Source organism: Nymphalis io, chromosome 24 (assembly GCF_905147045.1).
Source record: "Nymphalis io chromosome 24, ilAglIoxx1.1, whole genome shotgun sequence".
Taxonomy (NCBI): Eukaryota; Metazoa; Arthropoda; class Insecta; order Lepidoptera; family Nymphalidae; genus Nymphalis; species Nymphalis io.
This window is the reverse complement of record NC_065911.1, coordinates 8,848,884-8,876,062: the sequence shown is the minus strand read 5'-3', so window position 1 is coordinate 8,876,062 and position 27,179 is coordinate 8,848,884. Positions and strand designations below refer to the sequence as shown.

Here is a 27,179-nt window from a genome sequence, read left to right as displayed (position 1 = left end):
TGTGTGGAGTAAGATAACTAGAAATCCACTGATGCTTTACAGTTAGCGAGCTTTTTAGAGGGTAATATTGTGCCAGTCCTAATTAATAACTGCAAACATACGCCAACCCTCTGCTTAAGGTGAGTTTTGGAAACGTAAGCAATCCTTTAAAAAAAGGAGCTGAGCAACACTAGTGCTTATTCAATATTTAATTTGTTTGTCGTTATCAATGATTTAATATAAAAATCAAATTTATTGGACCCTGCTGTACTAAAATACTTTTTTAACGACAGCGATAAGACTACTCGCTAGTGGGGCAAATCATTGCTTTAACAGAGTTACTTTCTTAGTAAGTGTTCTGTGCACAGAGTAATCTTTATTTAATTTTAACTATAAAAGCGCCATCTATTACTCAGTAGCTCTTTTAAATACTATGTAACCCATATTCTAAATAATATATATGATTTACATTAGATGGCGCTATAAATATTTAACGTTACTCATAAAATATTAATATCTCCTAAATGATTAAATTATTAATACATTTATTTAAATTCGAGCTTTCAGACTAGTTTTATGTTATTGAGATTAGTTTTAAGAATGGCAACGAATCACTTTGCTTTTCTATTGATGTAAAAAATAAAGAAACTAAGTACTAACTTCACTTCAAAAGTATGTAAAAAAATGAAACATTTAAATTGGTTTCAAAACATTTTATTAAACAGATGATCATGTTTTTCCTTAAATTATATACACAATTATTATTAACCTAACAGACGATCATACATTAAATTCAATAAATTAATTATCAGCCTTAACACCTAGTATCACAAACATACCAATCAGATCTCACAAATTGAAAAGGCAACTAAGAATTTAATCTACTTCTTCGACAGTGGGACCACTGCCATGTGCACCTGGCATGCCGGCTCCGGCTCCAGCACCTGCGCCACCTGCGCCGTGTAGTTTGCTCATGATAGGAGAGCAAGTTCGCTGTAACTCCTTCAACTTGTGCTCATACTCTTCCTTCTCGGCAAGCGTGTTGTTATCCAGCCACTGCAGCGCGTCATCGCACGCACTGCGAGCACCATTCTTGTCGGCTTCGGTCAATTTCGAACCCGCGTCATCCAACGCCTGTCGTACACTGAAGATATACGACTCTAGCTGGTTACGCGTGGCCACTCGTTCGCGCTGTTTCTCGTCTTCCTCCTTGTAGCGCTCGGCTTCCGACAGCATACGATCTATCTCAGCCTGCGATAGTCTTCCCTTGTCGTTCTTGATAACGATGTTCTTGCTGCGGCCCGTGCTGTTTTCCTTCGCAGACACGTTGAGAATACCGTTGGCATCTAGATCGAAGGTGACGTCGATCTTGGGGACGCCGCGTGGCGCTGGCGGGATGCCAGTGAGATCGAATGTGCCGAGTAGATTGTTGTCTTTGGTCATAGCTCGCTCGCCCTCGTATACTTGGATCGTGACGGCTGGCTGGTTGTCGGAGTACGTCGTGAATGTTTGCGACTGCTTGCAAGGGATCTTGCAGTTGCGCTCGACGATCTTAGTCATCACGCCACCCGCCGTCTCGATGCCCAGAGATAGAGGTGCGACATCCACCAACAATACGTCCTGAATCTTAGAGTCACTCTCGCCGCTCAGGATAGCCGCCTGGACCGCTGCGCCGTATGCAACCGCTTCATCGGGATTGATAGACAAGTTAAGCTTCTTACCGCAAAAGAAGTTTTGCAGCAAGGTCTGGACTTTCGGTATGCGAGTGGAACCGCCCACGAGGACCACGTCGTGGATCTGACTCTTGTCCATTTTGGCATCTTTCAACGCTTTCTCGACGGGTTCTAGAGTGCCGCGGAAGAGGTCAGCGTTGAGCTCCTCAAATCGGGCGCGAGACACGCGAGTGTAGTAGTCGATTCCTTCATAGAGGGCGTCTATTTCGATAGACGCCTCCGTACTCGATGACAGTGTGCGCTTCGCTCGCTCCGCGGCCGTGCGGAGGCGTCTCAAAGCGCGCGGGTTCGAGCGCAAATCCTTTTTATACTTGCGCTGGAACTCGTCCGCTAGATGATTCACCAGTCTGTTGTCGAAGTCTTCGCCTCCGAGGTGAGTGTCGCCGGCCGTCGCCTTTACCTCGAATAACGAACCTTCATCGATAGTCAAGATCGACACGTCGAAGGTACCACCGCCGAGATCGAAGATCAGAACGTTTCGCTCGCCTTTCAAGTTCTTGTCCAGACCGTAGGCGAGTGCGGCAGCTGTGGGTTCGTTGATGATCCTGAGAACGTTCAAACCTGCTATGGCGCCGGCGTCCTTCGTCGCCTGCCTCTGGGAATCGTTGAAGTAAGCGGGGACTGTGATGACGGCGTCCCGAACCGACGTCCCGAGATAGGCCTCCGCAGTCTCCTTCATCTTCGTCAAAACCATACTGCTGATCTCCTCTGGCGCGAACCTCTTTGCTTCACCCTTGAATTCGACCTGTATTTTCGGTTTGCCGCAGTCGTTGATCACTTTGAAAGGCCAATGCTTCATGTCCTGTTGGATCTTCTGGTCATCGAATTTGCGTCCGATTAGTCTTTTCGCGTCGAAAACTGTGTTGCTGGGGTTCAAAGCGACCTGGTTCTTCGCCGCGTCACCGATCAGACGCTCCGTGTCGGTAAAAGCGACATACGATGGCGTCGTCCTGTTGCCTTGGTCGTTGGCGATGATTTCCACGTTCCCATGTTGCCAAACACCAACACACGAGTATGTTGTACCGAGATCAATTCCAATAGCTGGCATTTTCCTTGATTAGTTTATAAACACTGGTATAAACAAACACTCGTTATAATATCACTTGTAGAACTTCGCTTCGGTTTGTATTTGTACCGAACTCTTGGTGCGCTCTGTATCGTATTTCGAATTAGAATGAGTTTACGCGCCAAGCTCGAAGCTTATATATTAAACGAATAAGGAATCTCGAACAGTCTACGTAATTCTCAAACGCTCCAATCATGTTACAGTGCACAACGAAGTTTCTAGATTGATATTTCGTCGACCAATAGAAATTTAGGACATTGGATAGAAAGAGTAAGCAACAACAAAAAGAGCAATTTAGGGTGGCTAGCAATAAAGCTTTACCTTGATCTGGAGAAGACTTTTTATTTCAAGTATTATTCCTTAAAATAAATAGAAGTAATTACCTATCAGCAATTAGAAAAAACCTACAATTTAAAATTAAATATATATGTATATACATATTTAAATAAAAATTATCTTCTTACTTTAAAATGTAATCTAAATAATTTGCAATATTTGAATATTTAAGTTTTGATATTTGGAAAGAAATCATTAAGTAGTATTATATTTTTACATAAAATTTATACATGTATCCAACTTAATATAAAAACAAATTCACATAAATTATGACCAAAAATAATGAAAATGATATATTTAAAAAGTACCTATAAATATATATTACTACATTTCATATTATAAAACTAAAAATATTTTTCTATAACGTTAAATAAAAGATATTATATAATGCAACAAAAGAATTAAATTGCAAGTTATTTTATAAATAATAAGCTGACGACCACACTGACGATCGCTAGACGAACTGAGATCGGGGAAAGAAAGAGAAAGATTATATTGTTTACAAATGTCAGAAAGGGAGCGCTCTGGGTCCGATGGGCTTGAATCGAAACTCTCACAAGTACTAGAAAATTCTCGAAGGTTAGAATGAATGTATAATTTTGTATTTTTTCCCAATTAGCGCAAATTAAGAAAGATAGTATATAACAACTCACAGATTATTAGTAATTCATCATCATCAACCCTTCTTTAATAGTAATTCGTTAAAATAATTGAAACGAATATATAGAAACTTAAATATAATATATTTTGTTTATATGGCAAAAAATTACTCGTTTTCATGTAGTTAATTCGTATTTATCATTCATCTCCTTGTTATTGCCCTGATATTGTTAGAAAAGTCACCTTTGATCAATAATGTATACTTCTTATTATTCATTTTGAAAGGACAAAAGGCTTTAGATTATTACCTTAGAATAACAACGCTTATTCTAAGTTAGATACCATAATCAACTTTGTTAATAATAATTTACGTACGTAGTACGTAATTTTACGTACTAAAATAATTTTGTATCCATGATATTATTTGTTTTATCAAGGACATTATATAAAATGTATTACAATTATTAAATAATTAAATCTTATTTTGTATGACTTTTCTTTATTCGAAAAAACATTATTTTTAATTATTAAAAATACGTTGGAGGCAATTGTTTAATGTTATGAAAATATTGTAAAGAAATAAATAAATAATTCGTGCAAAGTAAACCTTGTTTCCTAATATTTAGAGATTATAATGGTTTATAAAATTAATTTAGTTGATAATTCCAGCGAGCGTGGGTTTACGAAATGTGTGGCAATTCAAGCTAAAAATAAAACGCTTCTTGATTCTAAAATATATTCTTAAAGCAACTATATTTATAGTTTTATAATGATCCTGCGCAGTTGGCTAGTCTCCTGGATAGGAGGATATCATCACGACCAGACTGCCAGACGTCACCTCTTGTTGCTTGCTGGTCATAATTCTCAAGATCATTTTACTTATATGCTATTACAACCACAAGACGAGTAAAGACACATAAACAACTTTGAGACATTAGGTCTCACGGGATATCATTCGTTGGTCGAGATCTTGAATAACCTTTTTTTACGCTAACGGTAGAATATCTGATGAGTAGGTGGTACCAACCCAGACGGGCTTGAACAAAGCCCTTTCACATATTAAGCCGCCAAACAGCTATACTTAGTAATTTTGTGTTCCGGTTTGAAGGGTGAGTCAGTGTAATCACAGAGGGCAACAAAAAGACATAACATCATATATCGCGAATGCAACACCAAACTTAGGAATATATATAACTTAGGTTAATATTTCTTACAGCGCCAATGTCTATGGGCGGTGGTGATCACATAACATCTGCTGACCCATTTGTCTGTCCGTCTAGTTATTAGTTAGTCTTCTATTTCAGTGGATGGAAAAGAAGATAAGAACTATTACTATTTATAAAAGCAACAACCTGCAAATGACCCACCGCTGGGCTAAGGCCTTTCTTATTAAGAAAATTGTTATGAGCTTAGTATAGTTGCATTACTTATGTAAAATTTGATTTGAATGAGAATGTGTTGATTAATTATGATCACGAAGCTCTTGAAAAACTTTGTAATGAACTGTACCTAATATAAAAATTTGGCATAATATCAAAACATTATCTATTAAATTTGACGGGCCGGTTGGCGTGGTTGGTAGAAAATTTCACGCCGAAGTTTGTGGGTTCGATTCCCACCCGGGACAGACATTTGTGTGCATGAACAGGTCTATTTGTGATGAGTCTGGGTGTAATTATCTATATAAGTATATATTTACAAAAGAAAAGTAGTATATGTAGTTTATCAGTTGTCTGGTTTCCATAGTAAAACTTTGCTTAGTTTGGGATCAGATGGCCGTGTGTGAATAATGTCCCAGGATATTATTATTAAAGTAGACCCTCATGAGCACTATAATCGCCATTTTAAAGAATTAAATGTATATAGATACCACCGATTCGGAATGTAGATTCTACTAAAACCGGCAAGGATTTCAAGTGGCATCTATACACCATTCCACGCATTACATTACAGGTATATTAAATTCACGACCCTTTATCGAGTAATATATACAAATAAATAATATTGTAGTGTCGGTCTGTGATTTCAAAACAGCAGTTATGTTGAAATTAAAATTATTATTTTATTTAATATAATTCAAATAGATATTATGTACCTACGTTAAAATGCAGGGTTTTCGTCTCAAGCTGAAGTCCACGCGGACTAGGCGAAGCCACGGGTTCTGCTAGTTCATACTCTATACGTAAAATAAAGCAGTAAAAACCGTGTCTGTACATTGAATTAATATATCGAATTACGAATGTTTACCTTAAAAAAAGAGTAATACAACCTACGTTACTCTACTTTGCGTGGACGATGTCGCGGGCAACTACTACCCAGCTAATATAATATCTTTAGCCTTATTTAATAACCTAATATTAATAATATGTCTATATAATACAAGACTTCATAGAATGGTAAGATAAATATAAACAGCTTAGTAACTTTAAATAAAATACCTGCGACCAATATCCTCCAGAAGGTCGTTTTCATTTTAATATTCTACCGCAAAACAGCAGTACTTGATATTGTGTTACGGTTTGAAGGGTGAGCCAGTGTAATTACAGGCACAAGGGACATAACATCTTAGTTCCCAAGGTTGGCGCATTGGTTATGTAAGCGATGGTTAACATTTTTTACATACCAATGTCAATGGGCGTTGGTGACCATCAGGTGGCCCATATGCTCGTCCGCCTTCGTATTCTATAAAAAAAAATATTGTGTTAGCATTCTGTGTTCCATTTAACGTAAACGAATACGAAGCTAAATATCTATAGTTCCAGAATCTACTAGGAGTACGCATGCGCCGTTAACATCGACTGGAAAGTTCCAGAAGCACGTTATATGCAGTTGTGTATGTCTAAATAAGTTAGCTAGGCAAGCGAATGGTGCGGCGAATTTCTGTATTGATTTTTCGTGGCTACTGGTTTTTAATTAGTAAAATTTATTAAATATTACAATTTATTTTTTCTTTGTAATTTTGTAAATAATCTTGTCGATTAAAATAGTTAGTAAAGAACATCTATATCAAATGTCAACATTCCATTGCCTTTTCAAAACATACCTTTTATGTCCCATTCTGTAGGACGAACTTTGTTAAAAATCGCTTTCTGATAAGAGCATGCGATAATAATCTTTTTTAATTACTATTCTGATTAAGTGCACACCACATTTCAATGTAAAAGTGGAAACTTTGTTGGCTCGTGTAAAACTGTTATGCTGTTATTATGCTGTATGTTTCCCAATAAAAACATAAAAAAATAAAGTCTTGTTATTACGTGAGATTATAATAAACCCTTGTATAACTTTCATATTCCTTCATTTATTATATTGTGACGTTTTTTTATGATATGGTATTTTGGTACACCCGTAGTTGGGTCACCTGATGGTTAATAATCACCATCGCTCATAGACATTGGCGCCGTAAGAAATATTAAACATTGCTTTCATCACCAATGCACCACCAACCTTGAGAACTATGTTGTTATGTCCCTTGTGCATGTACTTACCGAACTCACCCACCTTTCAAATTGGAACACGACAATAGATACAATATTGCTTCTTGGCGGTGGAATACCTGATGAATGGGTAGTCTCTACCCAGACGGGATTGCACAAAGCACTATCACCAAATAATATTAGTAGCTTAACAAATAAAAAGGTAGTTAGTTGTATACGGCCTTACTTGTTAACATTTCTCTCTATCTGTGATTATTCATTTAACATTCGGCAACAGAAGACACGGCCATAATCAAGTACATACATTGATAAATAGTTATATAATAAAATATTTTAGTATGAATTAGGTACCCCTTATCCCTTTTTAACCGCTTTTAAAAAGCGAAGACTCCATTAGATGTTTTTTGTCTTTTATTTCCGAACGAAACGAAAATTTATTTATTAATAAGGTTTTAAAAAAAATAATATTCGAAACTATACTTCCACAATGGTCCCATTTTTATTAAAATTCGTTTCTGATAATGGAATTCATGAGGAATTGAGGGAACTCTTTCAATATTACTTAGACATTTATGAATTATCTTGTCCGCATGCCTAGAAACCTTCCATCTTCTCGAAACTTCCAATAGCTCGGTTTTTTAAGGTCTCATCCATGATTATATGCCCGGCCCTATGTAATAAAATACCTTAAGGGCTTACCCTTAAAAATGACATAATAATAATATACACACATAATAAATCGTATGAGTAGTTAAGGTTTAAATTTGTTTGCATTGCGTAATTTGTCTTACTACTGGACAAAGGCCGTGATGCTATATAATAAAGTAATAAATAAATGTAATAAGGGCACTTATGTTATACTTAGCTTATTTAATAATCAAATCTAGACAATTCCATCAAATGTTACATACATTTGGTACTTTGTATATTTATTTGCACATGTATATCAATCATAAACTAATTGTAAATATGGCAAAAAGCCAAAGTAATGTTTACAAACATTATTATTTTGTATATGTTATAAAACAATATATGTCGCTTAAATTGTGTGGACTCGACTTCTTGCTTAAATTTTGAACTAATATATGTAACAAATATGAAAAAAATTACAAGGTATTATAGGAGATTTTAGTAATATAATTAAAAATTATACTGGTGGTAGGGCTTTGTGCAAGCTCGTCTGGGTAGGTACCACCCACTCATCAGATATTCTACCGCAAAACAGCAATACTTGATATTGTTGTGTTCCGGTTTGAAGGGTGAGTGAGCCAGTGTAACTACAGGCACAAGGGACATAACATCTTGGTTTCTAAGGGCCAATTGGTGATGTAAGCGATAGTTAACATTTCTAACAATGACAATGTCTATAGGCGTTGGTGACCACTTACTATCAGGTGGCCCATATGCTCGTCCGCCTTCCTATTCGATAAAAAAAAAACTTTCACAACCTCTAGCAAGCCTTCTTCGATAGGATCATAACTTTTATATCAAAGCTGTAAAAAAATTAAATAAGCTACCGCATGACACTAAAAAATTAGTTTAAATGTAAGCTCTTTATTTATTTTTTTATAATTTGATAGTGTTTTAGCTTCAGATTGAAACTTTCTAATATCATTTTATAGCAGGATTATTATATTTACAAATTTATATCTTGTGCCTGACAAGGGACATAAAATCTTAGTTCCCAAAGTTGGTGGCGCATTGGCTATAAGCGATGGTTGACATTTCTTACAATGCCAATGTCTAAGGGCGTTGGGTGACCACTTACCATCAGGTGGCCCATATGCTCGCCCACCTTCCTATTCTATATAAAAAAAAAAAAAAAAATGATGTAAAATATGTTTATCAATTTTCGTGATTACAAATTTCAAATATAAACTTATTGTTCATTAATGAAATAATAATAAGTACTGCCCGAGGCGAATAATGTCATAAATTTCTGTCTTTTTATAAGCCAATAGAAACACCAACAGACTTATTTATACAATTTTATTACACTTGGAATCATCTAGGTCTTATAGTATTGATCGCCAATGTCAAGAATTTAGGTCACACAGGCGCAGAAACTAGAATAATCTATAATAGAAAGTACTGGAATATCGCTGTCAGTACTGTTGTTAATATGCAACTTCATTCAACCAGTGAATCATTATAATTCAAATGCTAAAAATAAGCTCGTCATATTTGACTTCATGGTGAATCATTAAATCTTGATTATAAATTCAAGTTCATATAACTTGTTACGCCATCTTGTTCTCGATAAAAACTTAGTTTTTCAAATTAATACTAGATGGTGTTGTAGTTCAAATTTTGTTTTCAGAATGACAAGAGCATTTTTTTTATAAAATTAAGTGAATAAAATTAACTTATCCCTATTAATTGAGGTAAAATTTAACATTTAAGTATAACATGTATTGTTTGATGAAATTGAAACTAAGCTGCAGAAGCCTTTATATGAATAAATGATAATTAAAATCATGTTTTAAAGATTGTAACTTACATGAAGTATGTTAAACACAGTGCAAATATTTTCAGATGTCACATAGTGATATTACAGTTAGCCGTTTTTGGGACACGGAATCTTTTTTTAACAGAACATGTAATGAATAATTAAGTCAGTAATCCATATTTAAACTCAATATCTTTTTTTTTAAATATTTAGAACTGTAGATTCTGTAGTTATCTGTGTAGGTAGTATTAATTTTATATAATGATTGCAAATCAGATTATTTCTAAATATATTTAGTCTTGATTTAACTCAAATCTATTACTTTACAAATTGTTAAAGCTGATCATATTTTAAGTATAAGCTTTTCTAATAAATTAATTCTGCTTCTATTAAATTCAGTATATCTTTGTAAATTTTATGTATAAAAAACTATGAAATATTAAATTATATTTTGTTTAAAAATTACTGTTATCTTAAAAAGGAATTGAATAATAAAATTGATTTAATTTGCATCATATATTTCAATATTATTGTTTTAGCAGAGGACAGTAAGTATAATTTAAAATAAAAGGAAAGCAAAATAAAAAAAACCAGTTATTGATACATTACATGTAATCATTTAATTATTGGAATTTGAACTAAAATCAGTCTTTGGCTGTACACCAGTGCACAAAAAAAACTTAGCAGTACAATCACAGGTCAGATGAAGTGACAATACCTCATCAAACACTTAGTTTTGAGAAATAGAATGTAAGATTCATTTTGCTTTACGAAGCATAACTGGTGACCATGGTGTTGGCACTTCATCAACAATATGAGAGTAAAGATTTAACACCATTACAAATTTATGTCGATTAACTTAATCAACTTCTTCCATGCGGGAAGCATCATCAGCATCACCTTCTAGGGGTGGGACATCACCAGCACTGGATTCCTCAACTTGGATAGGTTCATCCTCGTCGATTCCGAGACCCAGTTTAATCATGCGGTAGATACGGGAAGCATGGACCTGTGGCTCGTCCAGAGCAAAACCAGAAGAAAGTAAGGCAGTCTCATAAAGGAGAATTACTAAGTCCTTAACAGCCTTATCATTCTTGTCAGCCTCGGCCTTCTGTCTCAGTGTTTCAACAATGGAATGGTCAGGGTTGACTTCAAGGTGTTTCTTAGCAGCCATGTAGCCCATAGTAGATGTATCACGGAGGGCCTGAGCTTTCATGATGCGCTCCATATTGGCAGACCAACCATACTGGGCAGTTACAATACAGCATGGAGACTCTACAAGCCTGTTAGATACTACAACTTTCTCTACTTTGTTGTCTAAAATGTTCTTCATGACTTTGCAAAGTCCTTCAAACTTGACTTTGTCTTCTTCACGCTTCTTCTTTTCTTCCTCATCTTCGGGGAGTTCCAATCCTTCCTTGGTAACAGAGACAAGGCTCTTGCCATCATACTCCTTCATTTGTTGGACTACATACTCATCAATGGGCTCAGTCATGTAGACAACTTCATAGCCACGCTTCTTAACTCTCTCAACAAAGGATGAGTTGGCTACTTGATCTCTGTTTTCACCAGTAATGTAGTAGATGTGTTTCTGGTTCTCCTTCATGCGAGATACATATTCCTTGAGAGAGCACACTTCATCACCAGAAGCAGACGTGTGGTAGCGGAGCAAGTCAGCAAGTTTGGAACGGTTCTGTGAATCCTCATGGATACCCAGCTTCAAGTTCTTGCTGAATTGTTCATAGAATTTCTTATAATTCTCCTTGTCTTCTGCGAGCTCCTCAAAGAGTTCCAGGCATTTCTTAACTAAGTTCTTCCTAATTACTTTCAAAATCTTGTTCTGTTGCAACATCTCACGAGAAATGTTCAAAGGCAGATCCTCACTGTCGACCACACCCTTGATGAAGTTAAGATACTCGGGAATGAGATCCTCGCAGTTATCCATAATAAATACTCTGCGGACATATAATTTGATGTTGTTCTTACGCTTCTTGTTTTCGAAGAGGTCAAAAGGCGCACGGCGAGGTACAAACAAAAGTGCACGGAATTCAAGCTGACCCTCCACACTGAAGTGTTTAACAGCTAAATGGTCTTCCCAGTCATTTGTGAGAGATTTGTAGAAGTCACCATATTCCTCCTGGGTAATATCATCAGCGTTGCGTGTCCAAATGGGTTTGGTCTTGTTCAATTCCTCATCCTCGCTGTATTTCTCCTTGATGGTCTTCTTCTTCTTCTTTTTGTCTTTGCTGTCCTCTTCGTCATCTTCACCTACATCTTCGATCTTTGGCTTTTCGTCTTCCTTCTCTTCTTCTTTCTTTTCTTCCTCGGCCTCGTCATCGGAGAGCTCCTTTTCGCGTTCCTTCTCGACTACGAGCTTAATGGGGTAGCCGATGAATTGGGAGTGCTTCTTAACGATCTCCTTAATTTTGTGCTCTTCCATGTACTCAGCGAGGTCCTCCTTAACATGGAGTACAATCTTAGTACCACGACCCAAAGGTTCGCCGTGATCAGGGCGGACTGTGAACGAACCTCCAGCAGCAGACTCCCACATATACTGTTCATCGTCATTGTGCTTTGAGTGAACTGTGACGCGGTCAGCTACCAGGTAGCAGGAATAGAAACCTACACCAAACTGACCGATCATGCTGATGTCAGCGCCAGCCTGTAACGCTTCCATGAAAGCTTTGGTGCCAGACTTGGCAATGGTACCCAAATTGTTGACTAGATCGGCCTTTGTCATACCAATACCCGTATCAATCAGAGTCAATGTGCCCTCGCTTTTGTTAGGAATGATTTTAATGTATAGTTCCTTACCGCTGTCCAGCTTCGAGGGGTCGGTTAGAGATTCATATCGGATCTTGTCCAAGGCATCAGATGAATTTGAAATCAACTCACGGAGGAAAATTTCTTTGTTAGAATAGAACGTGTTGATGATCAAAGACATGAGCTGGGCGATCTCCGCCTGGAAGGCGAAGGTCTCCACCTCCGCTGGCTGAGTTTCCATTTCTTCCGGCATTTTCTTTATTCAATGAAAAATTACTTGATTATATTAAAATAGAACTTTCAATAATTTAAATGAGCGCAATTTATAACAAACACGTGGTTCAATTTCACAGCGAACGACACTCTTACTAACTTGCAGGTTGGTTTTTCTCAAATGACGCCGGCGCGAAACGTCATGTTCCTTATATAGTTTTCATTACGAGCGACATCTGTGAACAAGTAGAAATTTCTAGATTTGGCGCTATAATTTCCAGAGGTTCATAACATTTTTTATATGTATTTTTTTAAACATATTTAATAATACAGTGTAATTTTCATTGTTATTTAGAATACAAGAATGCTAAAATGGCGAGATTATTAATTCTAAGTAAAAAGTAAAAGGTCATCTAAAATTTTCAATAAAATAATAAGCTGTTGTTTCTTTTTTGGATCATTTAATATTATTATTAATTCGGCATTCACATACATATACATTCCACATTAAATATATCTAATGAACAGATCAAAATAAAAATATTTGTTGTTTGATTGAATTTGAATGAACCTAAACAATCTACACAAACCCATTGTTAATTATGCATTTATATTTTACAGTACTTAATAGGTTATTTTTGGTTCGACTGAGAAATATACAACTACAAAAAAGGTTGTTACTACTGGCTCCAGATAATAAATTTTGCTATTCGCCGCTAGATGGCAACGCGCTCGATTTCCTATTCTGGTGTAATTTGTTCCAGAACATTCGAGACTTTTCTAGAATTATGTCTGATAATCTGTTATCTAAGTCAAAATCAATTAAAATATATATCAACTATTATTCTAAGCAAGGTAAAATAATACAACAACGACTTGTAAGGCAATTTTCATACATAATTATCAATAAATTCATGAAAATATAATTTGGTCTCGAATGTTCTACGAACATCCGGTGATAATTGTCACTATGCGCCGCTAGAAGCGCTATGTGTATCCTTTTTCCCACGAAATATATCTACCGGTATATGAATATCCTCTTTCTAGATACTTGTTCGAAGATATTATTGATTTTTTTGTACATACGAGAATATTTTTAACAATTGGGGTACTTTTATTGCATTGAAATAGTAATAAAACTATTTCTTAATTATACTAACTATTTTAGAAAAATGCATATAAGTCAGTTAATTATTAACTACTCGGAATAGTCATAAAACCTATTAAGTATAACAATTGCACATTTCAATATAATAGGATTATAATATAATCATAATTTATATAATGAGCATTTTCTAATTTTAAACATACTTAATTGGCCAAAATATCAATTAATTTAAGGTTAAATTTGTTTAGCTGTTTGTAGATACTTCATAGATAAAAAAAATGCTAGAATATACATATTTAAACATAAAAATGTGATACAATTTATTTATGACTCAAAACATCAAAAAGGGCTGCATCATGTTTCTTTGTTCTGTAGTTAATGTACTTTTATATGAAGTAAATATATATAGGTACATTAATTGTCGCATGTAGTTTTAATTGCAATAATTACTAAAAAGTTATTTTAATTATTTGCATAAATTATAATGAAATTTATGAATTAATTACTTATATTACGTATTATTTTAATAAAGGTTCACGTACTTGCAGTTCAAGTTTCTAACCTATATTTATAATACATGAGATAAGTACTTATATATAAAATCATTAATAATACTATTTATGTAGTTACAGCATTATACGTCAATGCAATATTATCTATTATGGTAATACGGAACTTAAAGTTACTTTTAATAGTACAATTGTAATATAAATATTATATTGAATTAAAAAGCCGGTGTAAAATTAATGTGCGATTATAACCTAAAAAATTATGTAGGTATGTGTTATCTTTTTAGCGTTAACACAATGCTTATTGCTTAATTCTATAACAGCCAGTAAAATAGTCATACCGTATGTTATATATAAATATATATTGTTAAATTTATTGATCATTGAATTTATTTAATGATGTCTCGGCGATTCTTTTTAAATTATATTGTGTTAATAAATATATGTGGGCATTTTATGTAATTATCTACTACGTGATTATTTGTTTTAAAATATTTAATATTAAAGGAAAAAATATAAATTGTTATATTAAAGTAAAATATATTTTATCTTAATTTTGTTCTTGAACTTGTAAGACGTAAGATTATGAAATTATAATGCAATAAAGCCAACTTTATTAATAACAATAAAATTAAAAGCGTAAATTCTGAAAATAGTTTAATTCGTAAAAAGTAAAATGAAAATTTAATACTTAATCATGATAGATTCTGTGTTCTTGTTTTTTTCATTTGTCATCATTATTAATATTTCATATTTAGCAATATGAGTTAATTTTTTTTGGTTTATTTTCTCATACTGCACTCTAGTGTTTATTAGCAACAATTAAAGATGACAAGCCGTATGGGAAATGTGCCTTTCCCGATAGATGGCGTTGTTGTAAGTTTTCGAAACTTGTAATGTAGTAAAATAATACCTTTAAACAGACTGAGTGTTTATTTTCTACCTGTTTCAATAATTGTTTCGAATTTCAACCATAAATAATTAATTCTAAAAACAATCGATATAAATATTCTTCAATGATTAATTTTTACAAAATATTAGTTAAGCTATTTCTTACTAGATGTCGCTGTAAAGTTTCGAGTGCTTTCTTTCTTTTTCTAGATTTTAGTAGAATCGATAAGCTCGCACGTTTAGGTATATAAGTGTCGCCATCGCTTGCAGTGGCAGTTATTTGAACTGAAACCAAGCGACTAACAAGTCAAGCGGACTCACGCATTGTCATTACTCTACTCGAAGTAACGTAAATCGATTTCAACACTATAATGGCTCTACTACCGTACTTGTGGGATTATGAATCAAGACCTCGACGTCTTCGCGATCAGCTTTTTGGATTGGATTTGTCGCCAGATGATTTCCTAACCGACATATTTGATCGTCCATCGCCTCGTCGCTACTTACGCCCGTGGAGAAACTTGGCATCTCTTGCACGCGACGTCGGTTCCACGATTAAAACCGACAAAGACAAATTCCAAGTCAATTTAGACGTTCAACATTTCTCCCCGGAGGAAATATCGGTAAAAACTGTAGATAACTATGTAGTTGTTGAAGGAAAACACGAAGAGAAGAAAGATGACCATGGTTTTGTTTCAAGACAGTTTAAGCGTCGTTACGCTATACCGGAAGGTTGTAATCCAGAACTAGTTGAATCCAAGCTGTCTTCGGATGGAGTCTTGACGATAACAGCACCTAAAACTACTTCTGAAAGTGAGAATGAGCGAATTGTGCCCATATCACAGACCGGTCCGGTTAGGCGAAAGATTCACGACAGCGAAGAAAAAGATGAGCCAAATGGAGCCGTAGAAGAAACAAAAACTCCACAGAAAAAGAGAAAACGTTAAATGTTTCATACAGACACATAGCAATTACCTATTCTAAGAATTTAATTAAGTACAACCTCCATACTTGAAGACTGAGTTTTGTATTGATATTGTAAAAGTAATAATATTAATGACCATTGAGTATTATGATTTAATAAAAAATTAATAATTTTATTTCATTTATTCTTTTATTTATTAAGCCCTTGAAAATATGTTACATAAATATTTGTTGAAAGTTCAATCGTAATAATTTAGTTATTAAAGTAAAATAATAATAGTTCTTACTGTATCGAAATATTGCCAAATTGAATACAAATGGAGATGGTCATGATAGTTTTGTCGTCCTGAAAGATATCGAACACGAAGGCCATTCATGGCCTACTAATCTGAACACTAATCCAAATGCGCAGGACGTATTCTTTTTTTTTTTTTATAGAATGGGTAGGTGGAAGAGAAAATGGGCCACCTGATGGTAAGTGGTCACCACCGCCCATAGACATTGGCATTGAAAGAAATGTTAACCATCACTTAAATCGCCAATGCGCCACCAACCTAGGGAACGAAGCTGTTACGTCCCTTGAGCCTGTAATTACACTGGCTCACTCACTATTCCAACCGGAACACAACTACCAAGTACTGCTGTTTTACACTATTGTATACGCAAACACAATGCCTGAACTTCCCTGATTCTGATAATCTGATGGGACAGCAATCCGACACGATCGGAAATTGTCGGCCAATAGCTATCACCTCAGTACTTTGTAAGGTGATGGAACGGATTTTAAACAACCAACTGATCCATTACCTAGAAGATCACTGTCTAATTAATGATCGTCAGTACGGGTTTCGACCAAAACGGTCCACAGGTGATCTTCTAGCGTACGTAACGCACCTCTGGGGTGAAGCTATCGACAAGCATGGAGAATCGTTGGCTGTCAGCCTCGATATCTCCAAGGCTTTCGACTGGGTCTGGCACAGAAGTCTTCTCTCCAAGCTACCGGCATATGGTCTGCATGCTCAGCTATGCACCTGGATTGCCAGCTTCCTACACAAGCGTAGCCTTCGTGTTTTAGTAGATGGTTGCGCTTCACAATTCTATGTAGTGAATGCTGGGGTCCCCCAGGGATCTGTGCTATCTCCCACACTCTTTCTTTTGCACATCAATGATATGCTCTCCCTTGGGAACATACATTGCTATGCAGATGATAGTACAGTGCATGGTGGATACCACGGACGCGCAGTGGCTGGGCGGGCGGAAACTGAGGAGAGGCGGGAGAATCTTGTCATTGAACTCGATAGGACATTAGAGCTCATCGCCAAATGGGGTTCTGATAATCTTGTTGAGTTTAATGCCAAGAAAACACAGGTGTGCGCTCTCACAGCGAAAAAGTCACCATTTTACCCTCATCCCTCCCTCTGTGGCACACCGCTGATGATACAAAGCAAAATCTCCATGCTGGGGATGGACGTTCGCTGCGACCTTAGTGCAAGGGATTACATCGAGGCTATTATAAAAACAGCTTCACGAAAACTCGGAGTTCTGAGCAAGGTGCGGCGTTTTTTCACGCCACAACAACTGTGCCTGTTATACAAAACACAGGTACGGTCTTGCGTTGAATATTGCTCGCACCTTTGGGATGGCTCCACTAAGTACCTAATGGAGGCCTTGGACCGGTTGCAGCGTCGTGCAGTACGCATTATTGGCGACGTAAAGGTCACAAACACCCTTGAACCTTTACAATTGCGTCGCGAGATAGCAGCACTGAGCGCTTTCTATCGTCTGTATCACGGCGAGTGCTCTGAGGAATTATTCTCTCTAATTCCTGCTTCCCCCTTCCTTCTTAAGTCCACGCGAGCTGGTTCTCGATGTCACCGCCTAACTGTGACATCAATTCCATCGTGCACAAAGAAATTTGGCAACTCCTTTCTTTGCCGCACTACCAAAGAATGGAATTCCTTACCAGCTCACGTGTTCCCCTCCTCTTACAACCCGAGTTCCTTCAAACGAGGCGTGAAGAGGCATCTTGCGGGCCGGCAAGGCGGGGACGGCTAGTACAGAACATTCTTCCCGACTGTACTGGCCGTCGTCGCGTTTGGACTCTACTACCACTTACCATCAGGTGGAGTAGAGTCATTTGCCATCCCGGGGCATATAAAAAAAAAAAAAATTCAGGCAAAGGACCAACGGCTGCAGGTGTTCTTTAAAGCTTATGAGTATATATGTACATACATACGTCACTCTTCCAAACTCTGGTCTCTCCATCAGAAATATTCTTATATCTATTAGTTACTAATAAATTAATTATTATATATAATATAATATCAATCAACAGCCAATCGTTGTCCACTGCTGAACATAGGCCTCTCCCAAGGTGCGCCAAAGCTCCCTGTCCTCCGCCTTCCGCATCCAGTTGGTGCCCGCCACCTTCTTAAGGTCGTCGGTCCACCTGGCTGGAGGGCGCCAATATAATAGAAACTAATAATATAATAGAACACTTATTATTTTTCCGAATTTATTAATACATTTATTTTAATGCAAACAGTTTAACGACAACGCCTTATTACTTTACCTTCGGCTTACATATAGATAATTATTTAATATAGCAATAATTTGTTGTTCTGAATTCAAATATTTATTTTTTTATAAATTTTTTCGTCATTTATAATTTCGTCATTTCGTTTAGTTCAAAAGTTTGTGTTAAATATTTTTTTTGTACTTTTTATGAACGAGTGGCTTAAGTAGACTGTAGCTTATAAAAAGCTGAACAATTGATGAATATACGTTAACATATCCCGAATAATATATTTGTAAAACTAATAACGATTCTTAATTAATTAATAACTTACTTTAATCGATATTTAAAATATTAAGTATGAATGACAGAGTAGTTGTTTTAACGGTTGCGCCATCTGTTCATAGTTTTTTTATTTACATGATCAAGAGAACCATGTACTTCATAAGTAGTCTATACATTTATTCATAGATGGCGCTGTAATTTCATACCACGATTTGTAGTTTTATGCCACTTTCTGGTACGGAATGTAATCGAGAGATGGCGGTAGCTAGCTAATATTTTCAAATTGGTTTTTATCTAATTTCATTCGCAAGATTGATTGGTTTGTTTTTGGTCCGATATGTATTTATTACCTAAATAAATCCTTTATACTTAAAGTTACTTAAAATATTGATGTATATTGAATGTACTATGTTGAACAAAAGATAGATTTACTTATTTTAATATATAGAATAGTTACTTATTCATTGTAAAAACACAGTGAGACAATAACAGTTTTTTTTATGTAATAAAAATTCTGAAATTGTTTCTAATCAGTCATTATTTTTTCTAGAAAACGATACGAGCTATATTATTTTTAACGTGTAAAAGTTATAATATTATCTAACACATGTATGTATCCTGCAAAATTGGCGCTCAAATAATTTATACATACTATTAGCTGTTGCCCGTGGCTTGGCTCGCGCTTATGTATAAGGGACGGATAAATGTTTGTTTGGGAGTGTGATTTTAAAGTAAGAAGCATGAAATGACAAAAAGTAAGGTTAAGGGTTTTTTTTTTTTAATTTTTAGATTGATCATTATTGTTGTAATAATCATAAGTTAACTTACTGTGAATCACAAAATATATTTTATAGTGACGTTTCACGATGAAAGTCCCTATTACTTATGAATTAAAAGTTAATTTATACATAGATTTTAAATTCATTTATAAATTTTACATCTACATAAATAGTATATGAATTATGTAATTACATTAAGTAGTAATTCCCGATAAAAATCCTAAAATTATGCAAATTCTCTTTAAAGCCGTAACGGCCAAGTGTACGCAATACTTGGGTTCTAACCGATGTTCACTGGTTCAAATATTATAAAGTTTTATATAATAGTATTTAAAATTAATATACAAACAAAATCCGCAATCCACAGCTGTATCGGTTTATCCGACAATGTAATATAAGGAACAAAATACATAATAATACATCCTAAAGCCCTGTTTCTTATTAAGAAAATCTTTAATTGAAGCACGCACACATATAAATATATATCACACACGAGCAGAGACAAACACTGCGTATATGAATAGTTTAGTTATATAATAAAGTATAAATGATGAAAGTTACATATAGGAAAATATTATATATCTTTCCGTATAGCTACAGCGATATATATCGTCGCTTGATGGAATAAGAAGGCTATGGAGAGGACATTGTTTATATATATTTTTGTCTGTTTTACTGTACTGTTGTAAGGCTAATTTAGTATGTTATTTTGCTTAGTACAGATGTTGATTGGCAGAGAACGCTTATTTGGCGTTAAGTGCGGCTTTTGTTAGTACATTTGTTTGGGGACAATAAAGTAAAAAATAAATAAATAAGGTTACTATTACTTAGGTATACCTCAAAAAATTTTTTTTTTGTAAATATATTTAACAATGACTCGTTTTGCTAACGGGTCGTGGAATTATTAAATATAATATTAGATTCGTTATTTGTAACTCAAAAACAATCGGTTGCAATAAACGATTAGTCAAAGTTTTAACCATTGCTTGCAATATACTGAGCATTCATAATGCTTTGTTATATTTTATGCCTTCTTATAAAAAAAAAAACTTTTTATCTATACTCCGGTGCGAGTAGTATCTGGAGTTATATCTGGAACCATGAATGTTAAAAATTATTTATAGTTCAGTTAGTTTAATTTTGATATAAAAAATAAACGTACTATAAAATTAACTATTACAAACAACGGCTCCACGCCGTCTCTGTACGGAACACACATACGCAGACCGAGGCGCTCCGTCTTAAGGACGACATATGAAGTAATTTTTTTTCCAACCGTCCCACATTTAAAAATCAACCCTATTCCCATCGTATAAAGTCTAAAATAACGTCGACCGCGAAATATTTTTTCCATTTCATATTTACGAATATGCCCCAAATTCCCCAAAAATTAGAACCGTGAAAGCGGGGGGCGGTTTGGGGTGAATTTTTCTACTCGGGTTGGGGGATGTAGATAGTTTTAGATATATGTTCCTACCCGTCAGCGCTTTTATTTGATTTGTTTTAAGCGTAATGACGTTAATTGCTAATGTTATAACATTAATGTTAATATAAAAAAAAACTTGTAGTGAGATTGTTGTGTAAATGTAGTAAATATTGTAGTAGTTTCGATTTTTAAAAATCGGTAGCAAACACGTTTGTTATTTTTAACAGCCTATCATAATAAAGTTCACCTTAACTGCATTAAAAGCAATTCAAAGTTTAAAAACCAACGGAGTTATAATTAAAAATAATTTTCGGATATCTCCTTATATTTCTGAGAACTAATTTCGTATCTCACGTCTATAACGTTGGAAATCGACTTACAGTGTTACGCTATTTTGATACGTATATCCTTTAAATGCTATAATTATAATGGTCAATGTCGCATATTTTTCTGACACTTTAGCCCGTTAGACGCCCGTTTAGAGTTGAGAGTTCTTTCTTGCAGAATAGCTCTACTGGTCTAAACACTTACGGCTTTGTGTATAAACGTTGTTTAGCTGCTGAGCAGTTTAAACAGTGCTGTCTTCTTCTTTCGAATGTCAAATCAATAATGACAGAAAGAAACGGTCACGTAGCGAACGTCAAAATTAATTTAGTTAATCTTTCTTCAAAAATTAAGGATTTAAACGTAAACTTACTACTTTACCTTAGGGGTAAATTTTTCAAAAATCCTTCCTTAGTACAGTAACAGCCTGTTAATGTCCCACCGCTGGGCTAAGGCCTCCTCTCCCTTTTGAGGAGAAGGTTTGGAGCTCATTTCACCACGTTACTCCAAAGCGGGTTGTAGAATACACATGTGGCAGAATTTCAATGAAATTAGACACATGGAGTTTCTTCGCGATGATTTCCTTCACCGTCAAGCACGAGTTGAATTATAATCACAATTTAGTACTAACCAGTAGGTTCCTTTTACTAAAAAAAATAAATAAAAAAAAAATATTAGAAAGATACACGAACATAGACAACTCATCTATGGGGACGTATTAGGGAGAAAAAGAAATCTCAGCTCTATTATGAAGATAATAGATATAATATATTATTTTTAAAGTATTTAAACATAATTTATACTAATAATAATATTATAAATGCGAAAGTAGCCCTGTCTGTTAGCTTTCACGGTTAGAACACTGAACCGATTTTGATAAAATTTAGTATGAACCTCGAGGAAGAACATGACAATCCCTCAACCCAATATCAACATCTATTCGCCTTACCTACCATGCTGGCGAAGCTGCGGGCGAACACTAGTGTTATAGATAAAGTTTACTCGGTTATCGAAATTCGACTATAATCATAATTGAAAATTTTACGTTACGTTACGTACATTGTTATTTCACGGGCTGTTCGAACTTTATATTTTCTGGACTATGAAGTCGATTATCTATAAATTACTGGCAGGTCTAGAAAAAGTTGCCAATCAAATAAAAGTCGCAGGCTGGGACCTCTTGGACTGTTGTCGTCTCCACTCTTAATACAAGCTGTACGCTTAATTGGGGTGAATAGGATATACTAGTTATTTCATTAATATGGCACATTGTTAATTTTCTTGTATTGAATTAATTTTTGTTACTTCAATTTCAAAGTCAGTTCATAATTTAAAAAAAGAAGTTACAAAAGGCGGCCTTATCGCTAGGGAACGATCTCCATCTTGGCGAATAGCGGCCTGAAGACAGCTCACTTAAAGCGCTTTCGATATAGCAATTGATTGACAAAAAGCACTTTAAAAATATATCAAACGAATTTTATCCAAAATCGTTCAAGCACTGCTTTTGTGTGTTTAGTGTCTTTCTAAAACGATTGTATTAATATATTGATTGTATTTTTATATAATAATAATTCAAATATTTTTTAAGGGCAACATTACCTACAACAACAACATATTTTTTACTTTTTTTTATTATAAAATAGGTGGACGTGTAATTGTCCCACAGGATGGTGCCATCGATCATATACTTTGGTGCTGTTACCCATTGACCTTGGTGGTGTTTTATGGTTTTATAAGTGAATATATTAACACATTTGCTTTTTTTGTGCATGAAGTCCATGTGTCCGTTTTTTTTTTACTTTAAATTATTAAATATCGTGTTTCTATTATTTTGAATGAGTTTATTTTTATGTGCATATATTTTTGATAAGTCATGAGTTATCTTTTGTAGTTGAGATTTACGAATTTGACAATATATACGAGGAAATAGCAGATTTGTTTACTATACATCACGTCATATTCTACCGCCAGACAGTTATACTTAGTATTGTTGTGTTCCGGTTTGAAGGGAGTGCGGGTCAGTGTAAGGAAAAAGGGATATAACATCATAGTTACCAAAGATGGTGGCGTATTGGCGAGGTAAAGAATGGTTGATATTTCATCGCCAATGTCTATGTGCGGTGGTTACATCAGGTGGTCTATTTGTCCACCTACCTTTTCATTAAAAAATAATGTGTTACAATTTTGAAATATATAGTTTTTTTTTATAGAATAGGTAGGTGGACGAACAAATGTTATGGTGGTCGATCCATCTGATGGTAAATGGTCACCAACATCCTACCATCAGTAAAAGTTTAAAAGATGTGAAGGAAATCCTCAACCCTGTGTATTAAGCCTGAATCATGAAAATAAATACAGAATTAAGGGCCTTAGTCTAATTTACAGAAAAACCTAAATGCGAATCCTAAGTCTTTAAATACCCTTGGGAATCTCAATAGAGCCTTTTTCACGCGCATTCAACACGTTTAGTTTATATATTAAAAACAACATTGTGTACATGTTGTTTGTTGCTGTATTATATAAATAATTGACTGCCTCTTTGGTATAGTGGCTTGATGTAAGGTCGCAGACCCGGAGGTCCTGGGTTCAATTCATAGGTTCGGCCAATAAAAAGTTATTGGGTCTTTCTGTCAGAAAATTCTCAGTAGCAGCCCGGAGTCCGGAAGTTGGAAGTGTGTACACTCCCGTGCCTCGGAAATCACGTAAAGCCGTTGGTCCTACGCCAGAACTCTTTTCGGTCGTGTCGGATTGCCGTCCCATCGGATAATGAGAGTTAGAGAATAGAGAGTGCACCTGTGCTTGCGCATACACTTGTGCACTATAATATCTCCTGCGCAGTTGGCTAATTTCTCTTGAGATTGGCCGTCGTGGCCGAAATCGGTCTGGAGGACATTATTATTATATAAATAAGTAGTTAAGGTGACTTATATACCTCTATATCTATAGTCATTGTAATATATAGACCCTAAACTTTTTTTTATATTTATAAAGAAATATCTTATTAATATATATATTTTTTTATTTTATATTAGGTACGTCGATTGCTCAACCGACTGGATGGAGTGATTTGTCACGACCACCGATAGACATTGTCGTTGTAAGAAATATCAAAAATTCCATACAATGTGTGTCTGTAATTACATTGAATCACTCATTCAATCGGAGCACAACAATGCTGTTTACAATTAGTGCGGTTTAGCGGTAGAAAAATATATGTGTGGATGGTGCAACCCAGATGGTATAATTTATTTATTTTACTAAAAATTTAAACTTTAAAGTTATAACTATTGTTTAAACTTACAAATTAGTCTAACGCAATGCAAGTTTAGCTCGTCTGGGTAGGTACCACCCAGTCGTCAGATATTCTATCACAAAACAGCAGTACTTGGTATTGTTGTGTTCCGGTTTAAAGGGTGAGTGAGCCAGTTTAATTACAGGAACAAGGGACATAAAATCTTAGTTCCCAAGGTTGGTGGCGCATTGGCTATGTAAGTGATGGTTGACATTTCTTGCAATGCCAATGTCTAAGGGCGTTGGTGACCACTTACCATCAAGTGACCCATATGCTCGTCCGCCTTCCTATTCTATAAAAAAGCAATGATTATAAAGCTACGTACACATATAAAAGAATAACTGCCTGACTGACATATTAACGTACAGCCCCAACTACTGGGGGTAGCACGATAAAAATTTTGCATACGGGTTTCTTTTACACAGTAGGTTAGTACTTCGAAAAAAATTTTGAAAATTTAACGACAAAGTTGATAAAAGTTTATATGAAAATCCTTCATTTAGAAATTGATAATTAGCATTTCTGAAATATGACGCGAGCGAAGCCTCGAATATATATTTTGTTACTGAAAAGTATTTACAGAAATATTGTTGTGAATTGTGACGTCACTTTAACAAAATTCCTCGTTGCTGTAAAGTTAAAAACGAATACATTCTTTTTATCAAATCAACAATAACGTGTATTAGTTTTACAATAAACTTTCTCACTCGTTTGCAGTCTGCAGCTAGTTTTCTATTTTTTTTTTACGTTGGAAAAACGCATTACGCGTTTCCCCCACGGGAACAGTGGGGGGTATGTGGGGCTCGCCGATGTCCGAGGCGCCGAGTGCGCCCCGAACAACGGAATACCTACTAAAAAACTAGCGGATCGCTCGCGCATGCTACCGCGACTAGTTTTCTATTTGCTACCGTGTTATTTAATTACCTTGTTGCCATTACAATGGTGTATTTATATGTGGTTTTTTATCCGACACATGGACACTGACGATATTTCCCTTCAACGTCTAAACTTCTTTAACGATGGATTATAAACACAAATTAGGTACGTGAAACTACAGCTGAACTTTCTTGGATCGGAATCTGTTTCTTCGGTTATGATTCACGTGTTTCACAAATGGACCGTTCGGCATCGTATTTGTATTATCTATGCTAATATTATAAATGCATAAGTAACTCTGTTTGTCTGTTACGCTTTAACGGCTAAACAACTGAACCGATTTTAATGAAATTGGTATGAAGTAAACTTGAATCCCAAGAACATAGGCTTTTTTGATACTGAGCGGAAACTAGTATAATATATGTCAGCTATACACGACATTTGCTAGAACCTTCTAAACTATTCTATATTTAAATATAACGAGCCAGTTAATATATCAATAGAAGTACCATCATAATCGTCACAGGCCGCAATTTGTATCTTAACATTCTATGCGGATATCAACAAAATGTGGCCTACATTTTGTTGCTGAATATATTTTAAAGCGAGCAAAATAAGCGCCCTGGGACGGGAAGGGTGGCGTTTATAGGGGTTACAGGGCGTGGCCATGAAAAATGTTTGAACATTTATTTTTAACAGTGAATTAATAAATGTAATGTCAAAATAATATTATAATAACGTGACGAGAATCATGTTTAAAATTGTATCTACTTGGCCTAAATAGAGTGGCCTTAAATTAGACCAAGTAGATACAATGGGTAATTTATTTATAGTACATAAGTGTCTCGTCCATTTGTTTTTAAGATATCTGAAAAAAGTTTTTCAAATTATAATTTTTTTCAGAGAAGAAAGAGGAGCGTGATCAGCAGATAAACTCCGGTCGCAACCAAGCGTTAAGGAATATTAATATTAACAACGTGGACGATAAAGTTAAAGAAATATAAGCTCATAAGGCATTATTATTATTTAACCAATTTTCATGACTATCGGTTGAAAGGAATATACATTGATATGCTGCACTGCCATCTAGCGGCAAGTTAGAAAAAAATAAATAGTATTTAAATATTTATGGCTATCAGTCAAACGATGCAGTCTTTTAACTAGAAAAGTTTGTTTGTTTCGTTAAAATCTTGCAAACTGAATTAGAAACACTTCCTCTTATCCTATGGAGTTCAAATTTTATATATTGGTTCAGTTCAAAGATTGCATTGTTAAGCTAAGCATGACCTTCTTTACCCAGGGCTGGCTTCAGACATTTCTGATACGCACCGCCAAGGTCTGGAATACCCTCCCGACCTCCGTTTTCCCCACCACCTACAATATGGGTACCTTCAAGTCAAGAGTGAATAGGCATCTTCTAGGCAAGCGCGCTCTACCTTAGACTGTATCTCACTTTCCATCAGGTGTGATAACAGAAAAGCGCCAGCCTATACATCTAAAAAAAAACGAGGGAACTCTTCAACAATATACACATTTATTTGAACTCGAATTTAGTAAAGTGCAAAAGTCAGGTCACATTGGATTATTATTAAAATGAGTTTCGGAAGGTAAGTATGTGCAAAAAAACAGAGGTAGTGGCCCCAGCCATACATCTCTTCGTCTTTTCTATATATA

At 35.2% G+C, this 27,179-nt stretch overlaps 3 protein-coding genes and 1 long non-coding RNA gene across 9 annotated transcripts in view; 2 read left to right on the top strand and 2 right to left on the bottom strand.

The window, feature by feature from the left end:
- The window catches only part of LOC126777936 (uncharacterized), a 55,296-nt gene extending 52,996 nt beyond the window's left edge, over positions 1 to 2,300 (top strand). The window contains exon 4 of the long non-coding RNA XR_007670103.1: positions 2,086 to 2,300. This is a non-coding gene — a long non-coding RNA (uncharacterized LOC126777936). The remainder of the gene's footprint in view (positions 1 to 2,085) is intronic.
- Positions 1 to 2,966, bottom strand: part of LOC126777858 (heat shock protein 68-like) — a 45,888-nt gene extending 42,922 nt beyond the window's left edge. Inside the window, exon 1 of one of the 6 annotated variants that reach the window (XM_050501099.1) lies at positions 2,458 to 2,966. In XM_050501099.1, the coding sequence (XP_050357056.1) occupies positions 2,458 to 2,760 (303 nt within the window). In that variant the 5' untranslated portion in view covers positions 2,761 to 2,966. Of the gene's footprint in view, positions 1 to 1,036 lie in introns of all 6 variants that reach the window. The other 5 variants (XM_050501098.1, XM_050501097.1, XM_050501103.1 and 2 more) reach the window with 5 other exon arrangements.
- A 7,228-nt stretch (positions 2,967 to 10,194) lies between these two features.
- Positions 10,195 to 12,775, bottom strand: LOC126777855 (heat shock protein 83). The gene has a single exon (XM_050501092.1). It carries the CDS (start codon positions 12,614 to 12,616, stop codon positions 10,460 to 10,462), a length of 2,157 nt encoding a protein of 718 aa, XP_050357049.1. The 5' UTR covers positions 12,617 to 12,775; the 3' UTR covers positions 10,195 to 10,459.
- A 2,583-nt stretch (positions 12,776 to 15,358) lies between these two features.
- Positions 15,359 to 16,146, top strand: LOC126777925 (protein lethal(2)essential for life-like). The gene has a single exon (XM_050501242.1). The coding sequence runs from the start codon at positions 15,456 to 15,458 to the stop codon at positions 16,029 to 16,031; it is 576 nt and encodes a 191-aa protein (XP_050357199.1). The 5' UTR covers positions 15,359 to 15,455; the 3' UTR covers positions 16,032 to 16,146.
- The last annotated feature ends 11,033 nt before the right edge of the window (positions 16,147 to 27,179 follow it).

Excerpts from the sequence above, each read along its gene's own strand:
- LOC126777855 (XM_050501092.1), bottom strand. The coding sequence starts at position 12,616 with ATGCCGGAAGAAATGGAAACTCAGCCAGCGGAGGTGGAGACCTTCGCC.
- LOC126777925 (XM_050501242.1), top strand. The coding sequence starts at position 15,456 with ATGGCTCTACTACCGTACTTGTGGGATTATGAATCAAGACCTCGACGT.